The sequence below is a fragment of the Ctenopharyngodon idella genome, chromosome 4 (assembly GCF_019924925.1).
Source record: "Ctenopharyngodon idella isolate HZGC_01 chromosome 4, HZGC01, whole genome shotgun sequence".
NCBI lineage: Eukaryota > Metazoa > Chordata > Actinopteri > Cypriniformes > Xenocyprididae > Ctenopharyngodon > Ctenopharyngodon idella.
In genome coordinates this window covers 21251366-21269854 of record NC_067223.1, presented here as the reverse complement: position 1 = coordinate 21269854, position 18489 = coordinate 21251366, and the positions used below count along the sequence as shown (strand labels likewise).

The 18489-nt window shown below is 37.1% G+C and overlaps 1 protein-coding gene across 18 annotated transcripts in view; it reads left to right on the top strand.

Annotated features, from left to right (window-relative positions):
• The window catches only part of LOC127510571 (NACHT, LRR and PYD domains-containing protein 12-like), a 180734-nt gene that overhangs the window by 155015 nt on the left and 7230 nt on the right, over positions 1–18489 (top strand). For 16 of the 18 annotated variants that reach the window (XM_051890164.1, XM_051890160.1, XM_051890168.1 and 13 more), the window contains 2 exons: positions 6173–6397; positions 9583–11439. In XM_051890164.1, coding sequence (XP_051746124.1) covers positions 6173–6397; positions 9583–11439 — 2082 coding nt within the window. Of the gene's footprint in view, positions 1–2461; positions 2604–3408; positions 3526–6172; positions 6398–9582; positions 11440–18489 lie in introns of those variants that run through there. The other 2 variants (XM_051890190.1, XM_051890191.1) reach the window with 2 other exon arrangements.

Genomic DNA, 18489 nt, shown 5'->3' with positions numbered 1-18489 from the left:
TCATTGACAAGATCATAAATAAAATAGTCCATCATGAGGTTTCTAATAAACATTGCGTTGTGTGAAATTTAGTCTTCTCTTCACTGATTTAGCGTTTTTATGCAAACGCTTCCACTATTGTGGCGACATGACAAAGAACGCAATAGAACAATAGAACCTTATAATTCCAAGGGGGACGATATATCAATAAGATTTTCCCTCTCATCAGTTTGGGGTTGTGTTGAAGTCTTTCCACAGATGTAAGTATTTGTGTAATATTGATGTAATGTGGACCGAGAGTGAAAGTGAACTTAAAGAGAGTCAAACTTGTACTGCTGGCTGCGCCTGAGGTCATGCTCTGGTCACTCTATTGCAGAAACCATAAACTAGAACAAAAAAAGGACAGTACCCAGGAAAATTATTGGCTGCTCTTAACAGCATGTTGTTAGCTAACATTATTTAGTTAATGTAACCATAATTACAGGCAAAATATTATTTATTTCCAGTTTCTGTGGTTTCCAATCGGAATAAGTCCAGATTCAGAAATAATGAACTATTTATTTGTTTACACAGTTTGTTTATTGCCGGCCTGTTTAACAGCCTGAATGCCATTTTTGCTGTAACACTTTATTTTCATCATCATTTTTGAACATTCTGTTGACTATAAGTAACTATGCAAACTACATGTCAACTTTTATTAGAGTATTAGTACTGTCTGCTTAATATCTGCTATTATTTTCGCTGGTCCTCCATCAGACTATAAGTAACTTTGCAAGTACATGTCAACTTATTCTAACCCTACCAGTTTACTAAATTCTCTACTAACACTCTAATGAGAGTTAGTAGACATGTAGGTGCAATATTACTTATAGTCAACAGAATATGATAAAGGGAACATCAAAATAAAGTGAACCCATTTTTGCTTCTGCACGTGTCAAAAAATATACTTTCATTATTGATTTACCATTATATACTTCATGGTGGTTAATGATTTACCACTATATACTTTATGGTGGTTTACACACCCTGGTGGCAACTATGATGAAGCAAAACAAATTTAAAAAAAAGGTCAACCAGATCCAGGCTGTATCCAGATCAGATGAAGGACCTGCGTCTAGACACGACCACAATGCAGCCCTGAAGTGTAAATCGAGATTGTGTCAACTAGACTCCTTCCTGTGAAGGCCTGATTGAGACGACAGCCAGTGGCACAGATCCTCAACAAACCTGTCTCCATACTGGCGTGATGAATATTCAACCAGATGGAACTGGAATAAATATTTTGAATATTCCAATCTGACTTCTGACCTGTAATGCTGCCTGAATCATAATCATACACTGTTTGTTTGTTGACCAGAGGAGAACTGGCTCCCTGACTGAGCCTGGTTTCTCCCAAGGTTTTTTCTCCATTCTGTCACCTGATGGAGTTTGGGCTCCTTGCCGCTGTCACCTCTGGCTTGCTTAGTTGGGGACACTTGATATTCAACAGTGTTTTTGATCTGCCTGTATGCGAACTGAACTGAGCTAGATGATCACTGTTTTCTCCAGAGCTGCTGTACAGATAAATGAACTAAATAACTAATTATTTTTACAATGGAAATGAATCAACACTGAACAAACTCAAGCTGAACAATGACACTATTTTTTATTTTTATAATGAAAGTTACAATCACTTTAGCTTTCAAAATTATCAGTGGTAAAAGGAAAGATTCTCAAAGCCTTTAAAGTAGTCAAAGTTATTGTGATGTAGAAGGTGTGGAAGGAAGAAGACCGGGTCGGCGTGACTGGGACTCGTGTTTTATTTAAAGTTTTCTGGTGCTCACTGCGCTTTCTATCACTCAGCATATAACTCAGAATAAGTCAGCATACAATTCCAGCTCTGACGGACAGTCTCTCCACATGGCACGAGTTCCCAGTCAGTTTCTCTCTCTCCAGCTCCCCATTTCCTGGTGGCTTTTAACCGGTCTCTCCACACCAATTACTGAAACGAGACACAGGTGTTTATCACTTGCACTTGACCTACTTACACACCGTCTCCTGTCTCTCTCTCTCCCATTGCAGACCTCGCTGAGCCACGCCCCCCTTGCCACAGTTAATTATTAAGTTACATGTTTAAAAATACAGACAGTAAAATGGAACAACATACCATATAGAAAAACTGGTAACACTTTAGTTTAGGGTCCAATTCTCACTATTAACTAGTTGCTTTTTAGCATTATTATTACTAGGATATTGGCTGTTTATTAGCAAATATAATAAGCAGTAATTAGGAGTTTGAGGCAAAAGTTATAGTTAATAGTTATTTAATAGTGAGAATTGGATTCTAATCTAAAGTGTGACTTAAAAACCTGTGACTGAAAAGCTGTAACAAAAAAAAAAAAAATGTGGGCAAGTATGCATGAAGAGGAAAAAGGACACATAAGGATAAGTGATACACTCATGTACCTGATATGGGCCAATCACAGGAGTCTGCTGTCAGGAAGAACCAATCACATTTGGGCTGATGCTTGTTATTTGATCCTTCACAGTCAAGAGTAAAAGAAATCGAAACCAAAAATTTTAATTCCTTTTCTGATAAGACGCCATTTAAGATTGCTGTAACCAAAGCTTACAAGTTCAAACTGGTAAGTCCAGTAATGTCATTCTTATTTAATTTAACTTACTTATATATTATTTATTTTATTTAACTTTGTCACATTGTCATAGAAATGTCTTGACATTAGATGTGTGAGTTCAGGTATGACTTGACTTGTGAGGTCGAAAATGTCCTCACTATTAAAAAATGACCTCACTAATACAGTGAAAACTGTTAAACACTGACTAGTGAGCCGGACCACACTAGTTAAAAAGACTTGATTTTTCTTGTCCAAATCATGTTTCTATTTACATTGTATTTTACACGGGTTTCTGTGAGGGTAATGTTTCAGGGTCGGGTGAGGACAACTTCTTCTTTTATGGCGCATTCCCGTTCATACGAGGTCTGCCAAGGACATAGAAAATATAATTAACCTGATATAAAAACAAAAGAAGTCTATGAGACACCCTCACTAATACAGTCAAACAAACATTCACATGCCTGTGTGTGTGTGCGTATGTGTATTTGGTATATATTTTCAAGGTAGTGCAAGGTATACTTGAGGCATTGGGCACAATTAATGAATAGATCATGTTTATTATATAATGTATTATATATATTTCTGTGAAATTTGAATTGATACAGGTTTTAATGAGATTGTCAACATTCATTTCGAGGTCAACACTTATTCATTACTTATTTCCCGCAGTGTTGTAACAACAGGATTTTTGTGTTCTTCCCAGGAAACGTGGGCGTAGATACGATTTGTCATCATGTTTTCTCCCCTGCTTAGTAGTTAAGAGTACAATAGATGAGGTTACTGTTTACAAACAAATGCCCAATGATGGCGCTTCTGTGTTCTTTTCACACCCCTAAAAAGGCTTGCACAATATAGGCAACTATGGGCACTTTATTCAAATTACGGTGAAAATGATTTGTGGCGCATGTATCAGGTTTCAATGACTACACAAGTAAGTTTGAGTTTAGTTTGAGCAAACTGTGGTGATTTGTTTCAGGAAGGTTTTTAGTGCTGTTCACCGCCATTATAACTTACGTTACATGGCTAACATGCTCTGGAACAGGTTTTATAAACCAAAACTGGACCAATCAGCTGTGAGCAAAGTGACATATATCTGATGCAGTAAAGTCACTGTTCATTATATAGTATATTTAAATAATTAGCACACTACACATAAGCAATTAAAATTAAACTTAATGTACAACTATATTCAAGCTTCAGATTTTAAATTTTGTTTTTAAACTGCTAAACTTGAATGTTTTCTTTTATGATTTTTGTTACCATTTAAATTATTAAGTATTTTACACGGGTTTCTGTGAGGGTTATGTTTCAGGGTCGGGTGAGGACAACTTCTTCTTTTATGGCGCATTTCATTTATACGAGGTCCGCCAAGGACATAGGAAATATAATTAACCTGATATAAAAACAAAAGAAGTCTATGAGACACCCTCACTAATATAGTCAAACAAACGTTCACATGCCTGTTTGTGTGTGTGTGCGTATGTGTATATTGTGTACACCATGTATTTGACATATATCTGATGCAATAAAGTCACTGTTAATTATATAGTATATTTAAATAATTAGCACACTACACATAAGCAATTAATATTAAACTTAATGTACAACTATATTCAAGCTTCAGATTTTAAATTTTGTTTTTAAACTGCTAAACTTGAATGTTTTCTTTTATGATTTTTGTTACCATTTAAATTATTAAGTATTTTACACGGGTTTCTGTGAGGGTTATGTTTCAGGGTCGGGTGAGGACAACTTCTTCTTTTATGGCGCATTCCATTTATATGAGGTCCGCCAAGGACATAGGAAATATAATTAACCTGATATAAAAACAAAAGAAGTCTATGAGACACCCTCACTAATATAGTCAAACAAACGTTCACATGCCTGTTTGTGTGTGTGTGCGTATGTGTATATTGTGTACACCATGTATTTGACATATATCTGATGCAATAAAGTCACTGTTCATTATATAGTATATTTAAATAATTAGCACACTACACATAAGCAATTAATATTAAACTTAATGTACAACTATATTCAAGCTTCAGATTTTAAATTTTGATTTTAAACTGCTAAACTTAAATGTTTTCTTTTATGATTTTTGTTAACATTTAAATTATTAAATAAATTCAGTTGATACACTTGCATTAATATAGATATTATTTTTTCAGCTATCTTTTCAGCTTTTGAGAAAAATAAATTGTACCAACCCTCTCACAAGAACTGAATCAAACTCATGCTGTCATGTGGCTGTTTGCTGCAATAATCATGATGAAACCAGAGCAAATTCAGTCTTTAGTCTCCTTCCACAATTTCTTCTCTCTCTCTCTCTCTCTCTCTCTCAATTCAGTGTTTTAATATGATGAATTAACTTATTTTCTTACTGAAATTTCTCAACTCAAATGAGGGTCTTATAAAAATAAATCCAACTTAAAGGTCCAGTGTGTAATATTTAGGAGGATCTATTGACAGAAATGCAATATAATATACATAACTATGTTTTCAGTGGTGTATAAAGATCTTACATAATGAACCATCATGTTTTTATTACCTAATGGTGCGTTCACACCAGACGCGAAAGAAGCGTGATTTACATGTTAAGTCAATGAAAAGACGCAAATAGCGGCGCGAATAGAGCGTTTCGGGCGAATCGCACGAGTTGAAAAATCTGAACTTTGGCGAAAATTTGCGCCGCGTTAACCAATCAGGAGCTTGCTCTAGTAGTGACGACGTAGCGTGAGAAGGCAGAAATCCGAAACAACATGGAGGACAAAATCATCCTCGCTGTACGATACATCTTTGTACTTTTTTAGAAACAGGAATAAAAAGGATCTTGCTTGGAAGAAAGTGAGTGAGGATTTCTGACAATCTGGTAAGTTGTAAAAAACGCTCTTTACTCAATTTGAGCTATATATACACATATTGAGACTAAAAGCTAGCTAAAGCCGGCAAATTGAGCTTATTCGCCGTATTTTACAACTACTTTCCCGCTGACGAGTTGATGTGTTTATTCAGAGGAAGTGTGCTGAAACGAGACGAGCCGCCTGGCAGAAGCCCCTCTCATGACGCGAATTTGTGTCTGTTGTGAAGTGAATTTCACGCACGAATGAAGCGAGTAAACTCAAAATGTTCAAGCGTCCAACTACACGCGAATAGTGCAATTTATTCACGCAAGTCGCGTCTGGTGTGAACGCCCCATTAGAATGAGCCACTTCTATCTACATACACATACATGCAATTTGCAACCTCACTGCTAAATACCACTGAAATTTACACACTGAACCTTTTTTTGGTATGGTAGTGTTTTTAGTCAAGTCACCTTTATTTATATAGAACTTTATACAATACAGATTGTTTCAAAGTAGCTTTACAGGGATAAACAGGAAAATAACGATCCAATGATGCAAACAGAATTTAGACTCCATTTGTAACACTGGGTGAACTTAAAAACAAAGCGAGAGCTGGATCCAAACGGAACAGAATGATATTGTTTATTATTTTTCCGTTTTTTATTTTTTATGTCATTTATATTGTCAGTGTTTCTAAAAGTTTTACTGATAATCACATTTAAATCACAGGAGAATGAGTGGCTATGAGGAGAGAGAGGAGGAGAATGTTGTTCACTACCAGAACCAGAGAGCAGCATCTCCAGAGCCCAGCCTTATGTCTATGAAGAGTGATGGATCCATGGGAGCACCCCATAACTTCAGTGATGGATCCATGGGAGCACCCCATAACTTCAGAGACGAATCCATTGGAGGACCACATAACCTCAGTGACGAAACAGTGACTTTTATCCCCAGGTCAGACAAAAACCAGGTCACTTTCTCAGTACCAGACCAAAGGAACATCAGACAGTGTTAAGTATCTAGCTGTGTGTCTATGAAGGGTGACAGTGTCTTGAGTCTTTTGAATCCTTTCACCTAAATTGTTTGTTTTGTTCTCAGGGAACTATGGTTACAGTTGTTCCCTTTTGAGTGAACTCCATGCTGCATCTGACATTGATGCTATGGGGAACGAAATACCCACTGCACTATACTGACAAATTCCTGTCCTAATGTGAAGCTCTTCAGGCGACCTTGGTGTATAGTTCATGTCCAGGCTATAAAACCTTATAACGGTGATGACCAAACTAACTATGTCACCAAAAAGGCCAGGAGGAGACAGCAGGACATCCAAGAGAAATGATTTAAAAAGATTTAAACAAAGGTGTCTCTCTGTAGCCACTAGTACTGATATGGATCAATGGCACAGGCTGTCTCCTTGGTGGCCCGGCTGTCATTAGTAGTGGTGGAAAGAGTACTGAAAAACTGTACTTAAAAGTATTGCTATTTAAGAAGTTATTTATTTGAGTACAAGTAGAAGTACTGAAAAATAATATGACTCAAGTAAGAGTAAATAAGTAGTTTGCTGAAAAACTACTCAAGTTAATATGTTACAAAGTACTTCAGTATTATTTTTCTATTTTTACTCAAAATGAGGTGATGTGAGCGTTATGGAGCTCTAAACACTCTGATGTATAATGTCTGTTTCATTCATACTGGAAGCCGGAAGGTTATAATTAATCTTATAAATTGTCATGTTTGATGCTATGCTAAGCAAACATAGCTTAACAGGAGCAATTGTTTTATAACTAATTTACAAAAAAAGTAAGTCCACGTAAGATTTGAATGTTTTTTAAGAAGGGAAAAAGCAAAGAAGGGTACTGAGAGGTTTGATCAAAGAAATTAGAGATTAAAACAGATAACAGATAATATGAACAAAAATTGGGGTACAAGTTAAAGCTGCATCTTTGTCGCCATCTCTGTTTGAAACTTGCAATTGCATTTAGTTGCGGAATTATCATTTTACATGGGTTGTGCATTGGCACGGCTCCTCAGCGTGGATAAATCTAATGTTTTAAGGAGCAGAGGAGTATGTGTAGGCTGTCAGTCACCGCACTGGTGTGGATACTGTACTTCGGAATAACAGATATTACGTCTTCAAAGAACGACCAAAGTAAGTTTCATCGGAAAATTTCATCTGAACAAGTAACATTTGTTCTGACCGACTGAAAAGTTCTACAGTCAATCTAATGGTGATTAAATCTAATGATTGCAAAGTTAGCTCATTACGTCAAACTGTGCACATTATTATTATTGTTATACTTTGTTCTCAAATTGTTAAAGGGGTCTGTCTTCATGCAACATACTGTATATTCTCTGGCTCTGAAGTATCTTACAACAGTTCCCACATGAGCAATTTATAGATTATCATGAAAGAATATGCTAATTATGACTTTAAGATAGTTAACTCCACATCAGCTACATAAATTCATTAATTAACCGTTCAGAAACGTCCTGTTGCGTTCTACATGTTGTCACTTCTTCTTGAGTCTGTCCTTTATTGTGTCCGATTCCGGTTTGAACATAATAGCCTGAACAGTTTCTGACATTTTCAGTGAGTCTGTATGAGGTAACATTAATCGGAGCTGCTAACAGGAGCTCCTGAAACTCTTAAGAGCAGCAGCTTATTTGCATTTAAAGGGACACACACAAACAGAGTGTTTTTGCTCACCCTCAAAAAGTGGCAAATTTAACATGTTATAAAAAATGATCTTTAGGGTATTTTGAGCTAAAACTTCACATACACACTCTGGGGACATCAGAGACTTATTTTACATCTAGTAAAAGTGGCATTATATGACCCCTTTAATGTAAACAACATCAACATTGCGTGACTACGTATATTAGTGTTATCTAATTAACATTATCTACCCAATAAACCATTAAAATGTCTTGCCTGTCCAGCAGAAAAAAGCATCTGAATCCATTTTAAACCCATTCAAAACACAGAGTTCACGCCACAATTCAAAAGCCCTGCAGATATTTTTATACTTGTTTTCGCATGGGCCTGGTCGCATTCCCTTTTTCTGCTGTTAGCCACTCCGCAGTCCGAAGTCTTTTCGCGAATGACAGTGATTGAACGTCAAAGTGTGGTTTGAACGCCCCGCCCCCAGCTGAACTGGACGTTTTGACTGGTTTTGCACTCAGGTCAGACCTGTCAGTTATTGCCTGAAGTGCAGGGCTCCACCGCAGTAAAATGATTTGATCTGAGAGGGCAAGGAAGGGAGTGAAGCATTCATAGTGGGAGACGTTCAAAGTGAGCGCAGTCAGCCCCCTCGAGAGCTGACAGAGCATGCTCCATACCCATGCAGCTTACACAAATATCAAAAACTATCTAAACTGCTTATTTGCCATCTCACTAAATAGTTATTTGGCTTATGGGTCAAAAAACAAGAACAAAAACAAACAAACAATAGGATGGGCAGAAACACAGAGCGCTTGCTGAAGACACAGAAGCTAACACTGCTTTGTTCCAGGTATCCTTTATAGCTTCCATGATACGCCATCATGCTTCATGGGCTGATGTTGTGCCAATCAGGATTGGAATAGTTTCACACATTACAGAGGCTCTCCTCATAGCATTTACGTCAAACTCAGCATGGAGTTCGCTTGAAAGGGAACTGATACTAGACCAGCAGTTATGGGCAGGTTACTCTAAAACCTGTAAAAAAAATAAATAAAACTCTAAAAGCAATCAGAAGCAGGCAGGCCTTGCCCAGCTTTACACATGCTCTGCCTATGCTTGCGCCTGTAAATAATTTTTATTTTATTTTAGTTGTTCTTGTTGCTTTTAGTCTCCCACAACCCACACACACATCATAAGTGTCCATCAAATTTGTCACATGGAGCACTCTGTTGCATCAGTTCCTGCAGGAGCAAAGGTCGCTAGAATATAAGAGCTCATTAGTGGATCATCATTTTTATGAACACATGTTTCACAGTTGAAACAAACATGATGAGACATTTGTGAGATGTAATTTGAATTTCTGCATAAAGAAGTTTGTTTTTTAATGCAGAAAGTGGTTTTACTTCATGGCTTTACTAGATGATCTTGCTCTCATTCATTCTTTGTGTTGTTGTTCTTGTGTCTGCTTTGTGAATAGAGATGATCAGCCTGGAGACCTGCAGGAGAATTCTCACCAACCAGTAAATAATGAACTAGACAAAGTCAAAGATCTACACAAAACCAGCATGAAGAACAAGTATGAGAGCTTATTTGAGGGAATCAAACTCCAAGAGAATCAAACCCTCCTGAACAGCATCTATACACAGCTCTACATCATAGAGGGAGAGAGAGAAGGAGTGAATGAAGAACATGAGGTTTTACAAATGGAGAAAACACCCACAACAAAGAACTCAAGTAACACTCAAATCTTCTGCAATGACATTTTTAACTCCTTACCTGAGCCAGGATGTGATGAGAAGGACAAAATAAAGGTTGTTCTTACTAAAGGCATTGCAGGAATTGGAAAAACCGTCTCTGTGCAGAAGTTTGTTTTGGACTGGGCCGAGGGAAAAGCAAATCAGGATGTAGATTTCATGTTTGTGCTTCCATTTCGAGATCTCAACTTGATTCGAGATCATCAGTACAGTCTTCACAGACTTCTGCTGGACTTTCATCCTGAACTTAAAGATCTGGACTCAAAGATTTACGAGGAGTCTAAAGTTGTGTTCATCTTTGATGGTCTGGATGAAAGCAGAATGACATTGATGTTTAAAGACAGTGAGAAAGTTTCTGATGTGACTGAGACTTCATCAGTGAGTGTGTTGATGTCAAACCTCATGAAAGGAGAACTGCTTCCCTCTGCTCTCATCTGGATCACCACCAGACCAGCAGCAGCCAATCAGATCCCCTCCAAATACATCAACCGTCTGACAGAAATTCAGGGATTCAATGAGCCTCAGAAGGAGGAATATTTCAGGAAGAGAATCAGTGACGAGCATCAAGCCAGCAGAATCATCTCACACATTAAAAGAGCAAGAAGCCTCCACATCATGTGCCACATTCCCGTCTTCTGCTGGATCTCAGCCACTGTGCTTCAAAAGCTCCTGAAAGAAGATCAAAGAAAAGAAATCCCTAAAACTCTGACTGAAATGTACATCCACTTCCTCCTGATTCAGATTAACAAGAAGAATCAGAAGTATGAAGAAAGAGATCCTGAGAAACTCCTGCAGTCCAACAGAGAAGTGATTGTGAAACTTGCTGAACTGGCTTTCAAACAGCTGATAAAGGGCAATGTCATGTTCTATGAGGAAGACCTGAGAGAGAGTGGCATAGACATCACTGATGCCTCAGTGTATTCTGGGATTTGCACTGAGATCTTTAAGGAGGAATCTGCGATTCATCAGAGGAAAGTCTACTGCTTCATACATCTGAGTATTCAGGAGTTTCTCGCTGCATTCTATGTGTTTTACTGCCATCTGACAAAGAACATGGAGCCATTGCAGTTGTTTCTGAATGATAAACATGAGAAGTACAGCTCTACGAAAAACATGTCTGCACTACTATCATCAGCAGTCGATAAAACCCTTCAGACTGAAAATGGACATCTGGATCTTTTTCTGCGGTTCCTGCTGGGTGTCTCACTGGAGTCCAATCAGAAACTCTTAAAGGATCTACTGACACACACAGAGACTAGCTCAGAGAGCATTAGAGAAACCACACTGTACATTAAAGATGAACTTAAAGGAAGTTACGGTCTCTCGGCTGACAGATCCATCAATCTGTTCCTCTGTCTGCTGGAAGTGAATGATCAGACTCTGTACAGGGAGATTCAGGAATTTGTGAAATCAGACAAACAATCAGAGAAGAAACTCTCTCCTGCTCACTGCTCAGCAATAGCCTACATGCTTCAGATGTCAGAAGAGGTGCTGGATGAGTTTGACCTCATGAAATACAACACATCTGATGAGGGTAGATGGAGACTGATACCAGCTGTGATGAACTGCAGAAAAGCGCTGTGAGTATTCATTTATAGCATCACAAAATAAACATTTGTATGTAGTTGATTTATTCATAGAACACAAATGTGGAAATTATTGTATACTTTTTTATATGGGTTTTTGAAAAAGAAAGGATATAAACCATTGAAGCCTCACTAAAGAGTAGGCAGTAGAAGCACAGTCGTGTGGAAACTATGTTTATAATCTCATGGTCAGAATTCAAAGCACACAATTTTATATCCAAAACAAAGTATTACTTAGTAAAGTGTTTCCCAAAACTGTTTCTGGAGTCACACCAATGTCATTTGAGTTTAATGGCAGCAATGATGAAGAGTCTCCAGCTGTGCTTCATCACATACTTTCAGCTCACCTGACTCTATTTCACATGCTTTCGTTGGGGTTTCACACAGCTAATGAATCAATTATGAAGTGTTTTTAGAGAGCTTCATGTCATACAGTGTATTAGCTTTGGCAGTGGTTTTTCAATCCTGGCCCTGGGGACCCACAGCACTGCACATTTTGTATGTCTGTCTTATCTGACACACTCAGTTAAGTTCCCTGACCTGAAGATCTGAATCAGGTGTTTTAAAAAGAGGCCAAACTTAAGTTTGTGCTTCAAAATACCCAAGATTTCTAATAATGTAAAGTGGAAATGTTATTTTGGGGTCTATGCCCCCAAAATGGGACTGACAATTAAATAAGGAAGACATTCTGTACAATGGGGCTTCTCAATTAGAAGGCTGTACAATATTGAGGCTGTGTCCTTCCTATATCAGTCCTTCTGAGGACTAAAGACTTGTGTCCTTCTTAGCACTGAACACTAGAACAGGGCTGGGCAACTCTGGCCCTCAAGATCTACTGTCAAGCTGTGTATAGTTCAGGGATGCTCAATCCTGTTCCTGGAGATCTACATCCCTGCAAAGTTCAGCTCCAACCCTGATCAAACACAACTTTAGCCGCAAATTAAGATCTGAAAATTATAGACAAGTGCATTTGATCAGGGTTGAATCAGAACTCTGCAGATCAGTAGGTCTTCAGAAACAGGATTGGGTACACCTAGGCTGTGTCCCCTATACCAATGGTTCTCAACCTGTGTACCAATGTAAATGCGGCCCACAATATACCAACCACATTTAAATAATAAATCCCAGTTTTACAATTTATTTTTGTTTTTAAATTAAATGAAAATAGATTAAATAAATATAAATTTGAACTATAATATTTTTTGTCATATAAAATCATTTTGGTGATCATATATTATTTTCAGACATGCGCAGACCTATATATACTGAGTACTCATTTTCTGTGACATACTGTATATCAGGGGATTGTGTAACGTGAGTGTATTGAACAAGAAAGTTTCACTTTGATATGAAGAAGTCACACTGCCATTTCAACACACTGTGAAACAAAAACGAATTTCTTATAGTATTTGTTGATTTTTGAGTGTGACAGAAATAAAATACTGTATCTGCCACCAGAAAACACTGCCTCTTCTGTGTGTGCAAAATCTAGGTATAATAATAATATTATCTGCTAATACCATAACATTAAATCTGATTGGTTTTCATTGGATACGTCATATATAAATGATATGCGGCCCGTGACACTTGCACTTAGACCATAGTGTGGCCCACTGGGAAAAAAAAGGTTGAGAACCACTGCCCTATACCCTTAAATAGGGCACTATTTGAGGAGACAGCCATTTGTAGAGATGTCCAAAACCATAGTGGACATTACAGAGTGCACTCATTCAATCCCACAATGCACCACAATAACGAGTGTACAACCGATGTACACTCAACGGCTAGATAATACCCATAATGCACTGTGAGAGTTGCGCCGCGCACCGAATGAATTCCAGTGTCTGACCAGAGGATGGCACCCGCAGCTGAATCGTCCATCCCATTCCAAATGTGGTTATAGCGTAATATCATACAGATATAAATTAATTTTTACTTGATTATTAAATTGTTTAATTAAGGTATATACATGCTAGTTTACATGACAGAGCTCAAGATAATTTTTTTTTTTGATCAATACTTTATTATAATTTTCTTACGAGCACAGTTAACAGCAATAACAAAACAGATTTTGACTGACTTAATTCAAAATGGGCGACATAGCTGATAACAATTACAAAACAGAAATACAATAGAAAGAAATAAACACATTGAATAGAATAAGAAAAAATATAAATATGCATACATCTATATATGTATATACATGTAAGATAAGAACTATATATATAATGTCAGAGATGAATAGAATACAGAAAGAAAGTGTCTGTTAAACTAAAGGTAAAACAGTTAAAATAAACAAGAAAAACTGCCATCCCATTTACATTGAAGTACATCTCCGTAAACTCTCTTGTCCTATACAATTATATCATTTAAGTTTTAATAATGGAAATCAGACTATCATGAATTCAGTTCCAGTGCAGAGCAGTTGAAACCTTTGCTCTATTAATTAAGGCAGTGGATTGCTCCAAACGAACAATATCTATAAAATAGGAAAGCCACTGCTGTTTTGACAGAGAGTTAGGAGGAAACCAAAAACTAATAATAGTTTTCTTTGCAGCTGTTAAGTCCAAAAATAAAGTTTTTGGTTTAAAGTCAGGGATACTGAGGAGTCATCATTAAGAAGAAAAAGACAAGGCTCGGGATCAAGTATCATTTCCAAAAGTTCTGATAAAACAGCAGAGACATTTATCCCAAAGTTGAAGATCGGGGGACATTCTCAGAATAGGAACCCCATACACCTTAAGTGAAGATCTCAACTGCAAATACAGGAACCATGAAAAACCTGGCAGATATAAGACGACTGCAGATCCTGGAATGTCCTTAGCCCAGTCTCATCATAAATATTCTCTAAAGTGTCAATGCCTCTATCTGAACAAAGTGAACAAGTGTATGGTTTCGTGTCTCGTAATAGATAGGGGACTGCCTACAGAATTTTTGATGAATAGTTAACATATTTCTCTACTAGACGGCATGTAGATATTGAATTAGCTATTATTGGAGTCAATTTTTTTAGAGGCTTTTTTAAGTTTGATTCTTGAAAATAGCACATCCTGTAATCTATGAGGAGCAACCAGCCATTTTTCAATTAATTTGCGGAACCAGGGAAGGTTGTGTATCCAGCCAAAAGCACAAAGATTTTAAATTAAAAGACCAATAATACAACTTAAAATCAGGTAGGACGTTTCAAGGTAAAAATAAATAAATCCTGTTCAAAGATATATGTGAACATCACATACCTGGCATTTTAAAGGTGTTTGGTGTTTCTGTGCATGGGAGAGAAAAAGAAAGAAAGAAAGAAAGAAAAAAACTTTACTGCTTCCAGTCAGTGATCTTAGTATCATATGCATGCAGTGCAATGTGGGCCAATATCTGGACACTATGATTCTCAAATCTGTGAGATAATAGAAAAAAATCCTTTGTGAGCATACTGATAACAGGATTATATCAGTTACTGTATTAACGTTAATATAATGTCCACTCAACATGATTTTTGTGATCTCATGCATGCATGTATTATTGCACATCATGTGAAGAAAATTTTGTATAGGCCTATTACATTTTAAATTACAGTTCCGGTCAAAAGATTGGACACATTACTATTTTTAATGTTTTTGAAAGAAGTCTTATGCTCATCAAGCCTGCATTTACATTTACATTTAGTCATTTAGCAGACGCTTTTCTCCAAAGCGACTTACAAATGAGAACAGTAGAAGCAATCAAATCAACATGAGTACAACAGTATGTAAGTGCTGTGTCAAGTCACAGTTTCATCAGTAAAGTGCTCGTAGCAAGGTTGGGTTTTTTTTTCTTTTTCTTTTTCTTTTAAATATCAAAAATCATCGGTAATAATTGGAGCTAAGCAGGAAAGTGGATTTTAAGGGTCAGAGTTCCCAGCTTTGCACTAAAGTAGCTGCTTTTCAACTGTCAAACCAGGGCTAACAATATGGCGGGTGGGGACAATAGCCTCGAACCTTGAGCTGTGAGGCCAAAATTAAGTTGCGTTTCCACTGTCGGGCCAGTAGCCCCGTAGTGCTGCACTAAAACCCGCCCTCAACATGCCTCTATAGAGCAATGTCACACAACCCCACCCTTTCACCAGCACCTAGCTGACTAGAAAGTAGCTAAATCGCAAAATGCACATAATGTTTGTTCTTTACTTTAAGATAAAGCTTGAGTATTGATATTTGACCAATGATTTATGATTAAAAAAAATGTTGCAGTAACAGTAATTTATTATTTTGTGTCAGGAGTGCACAGCAATCATGCTGAATCAAAGAGAACACATACATACTTTTTTTTTTTTCAGTTACTTGCTTCCATTTATTTGTAATCACAGGAATGCACAAAACAACTCCATTTAACCCTCTGGGGTCTGAGGATTTTCGGGGCCCTGGAGAAGTTTTGACATGCCCTGACATTTGTGCTTTTTTCAGTTGTTCATAAACATATTAATGGGAAAAAAAAAGTGTCATTACACTGTATTCAGCACAAACTAGGCTACCATAATATGTGAGGAACATGTATGTACATGTTTGTGTTTTTGAAGGAATAACGTTTATGCGTGGTTATTGAAAAAACAAAAAACTTAAGTCACTGAAATAAAGCCAAAAAATATATATTAAATCTGTGCTCACAAGACTTCTGGGTATTGGAGGTTCTAGACTAGAGTTTTTGCTTCAAAATGATGTAAAAATTATCCTGCATACTCGTTCATTAATAACAATATATTGATTTAGTTTTTGTAAGACACTTTTGCGTGGAGGCGTGAATCATCATGAATAATGGGTGATTTACACCTGAGAAGACAAAAGAACTGCATAAAGAACCTCTAATGAGCTGCATAATAATGAGGCCTTTCAGTCAGGTAGGCTGTGAAAAAACCCTCTGTGATCATGTCTCAAGCTCATCATGGTGTATATCAAACATACAGAAAAAACAGCAATACTGTGAAATATTATTACAATTTAAAATAATGGTTTTCTATTATACTTTAAAATATAATGTATTTCTGTGATGCAAAGCGTCTGAACATTCATGTTACCTCTATGGCATTTCATATAGTCTTTTAGCTTAAAAGCATGCACATTTGGAGAAATATTGATGGATTCTCATATGTTTATGTCAATTTTCTATACAGAGGAGTAATATTTATTCAGTATTTATTGTCATCACTGTGAGCGCTGGATACTGTGTTTTCAATTCATACTTGCAGCCGGAGGGCGCTCTGTACAACTTTAGTCCACAAATTACTCTAAAGAAGAACAGGACATTCAGGAACTAACGGCATGTCTTCCAGAGATCGCTAACCATGGCTTTAACATCCAGATAAACACTTTTCAAGACAATAAATGCACGATTGAGATGATATATACATATATATATATATACAATACATACGTATTGCCTCAGAATCTGCGTCTGAATAGCGCTCGCTCCGTGGGCGTGGCCGCATTAGCGGATAATGAGCTGAATCACGAGCGTCTGACATGTGTCTCTTTTCATACAGATTACATAAACACAGAATATTTGTTTTCGATTTGACTTACACGATTTAAAACCTGACATTTCAACGTTTTTTTAGACATAAGTCTCATTTTTGTGTCATTAGTATTCACTAAGTTACAGTTCATTTTCTGAGAACTATCGGATTAAACTTCGTTCAGAGGGAGACGAGAGATCACGCATCATGTTAGTTTACTTTATTTTGCAAAAAGCACATAATTTTGTTTTTACTCTGAGTGTACACAAATAAAAGAAGATATTCCACAAATTTTAATGGTGTATAACTCTTAATTATATGTGCAACATTGACGGAGTATTTTGAGTCTCTTTCACACTGGTAAGAAAAAAACCGAGGTGGTATCGCCGGCGTGACCGCCGACCCGAGGGAGTTAAAGGGGTCCTATTATGCTTTTTCACTTTTTCAACTTTAGTTTAGTGTGTAATGTTGTTTGAGCATAACCACTCCAAATGGAGATATTTTATTTAACATAATCCACTTTTCTAGAACCTCAAAACAATTTTTCTGGGCTTTATTAACTCATAGTTTTACTCATTTAAATAATTCCAGTCCACAGAATACGCAAAAAAGTGGACGAGGCCTGGCTGACCTGCTGCTATATCAAAAAGAGTGTTTTTTCAACAACTCATTTATTTGACCTTCTTAAGGCTGACAAACTTATAGTGTTTAAAATTTATTTTAAACACTGTTCCTGAACATTAGAATCTCGATGTCTATTTGTGTGCTGCACATTTTATGAAGAACAGCTTCCAGAAACTAAGAAAGTACAATGCAGACTACATACAAAAACTTCTCCCAAACTGGGGCAGTTCCTACTTTGTTGTTGTCCCATAATCTGTTGTTGGATCACAACTTGTAAGTATGTCTTATTTGTAGTTGCGTTTTCTAGCTAGCTAACATTAGTGTTGATATAGTGTTGTTTTCTGTTGCTTTTGTATGCTCTCACTTTTGTAAGGCTGTTCACCGCCCCTTAGGAAAATTAACCATGTATTTAATAACATTGTATCTAAGAGAAAATTACAAAAAAAAAAAAAAATACCACTCTGAAACGTCATGTGAAATCCGTGCTTGCAAAGTCCATGCATGAAATCTGTTCTGGATGATCCTCTTGTTTGTTAACAATAACATTGTCGGGGTCTGAATTAGACTTGAATTGGTTTGAAATTGCTGTAATCCTTTATATTTACACTTATGCAGTTATGGAGGGGCGGGACATTTCCTGAACACACGCTAAGTAGTGCCAATCACAACACATTGGGCCAGCTAAACTCCGCCTTTGTTCATGACCACTCCTCAAGCCCCAGTTGGCCCGCTTTGGACCTAGGTATTTGGTGGGCCAAAAAACCCTGGCCAATGTCCCCAAGAAGGCTCGATCAAGCTCCAGAAGTGACAGTGGAAACGCTACTGGCCCTCGCATGCACTAACATGCTCGCTATTAAGGGTGCATGGCTTTGTCATAAATGTTTCCTCCCCCATGGTCACAGCATAAAAAATACTTTTAAATTCAATTGTGGAAAAACACT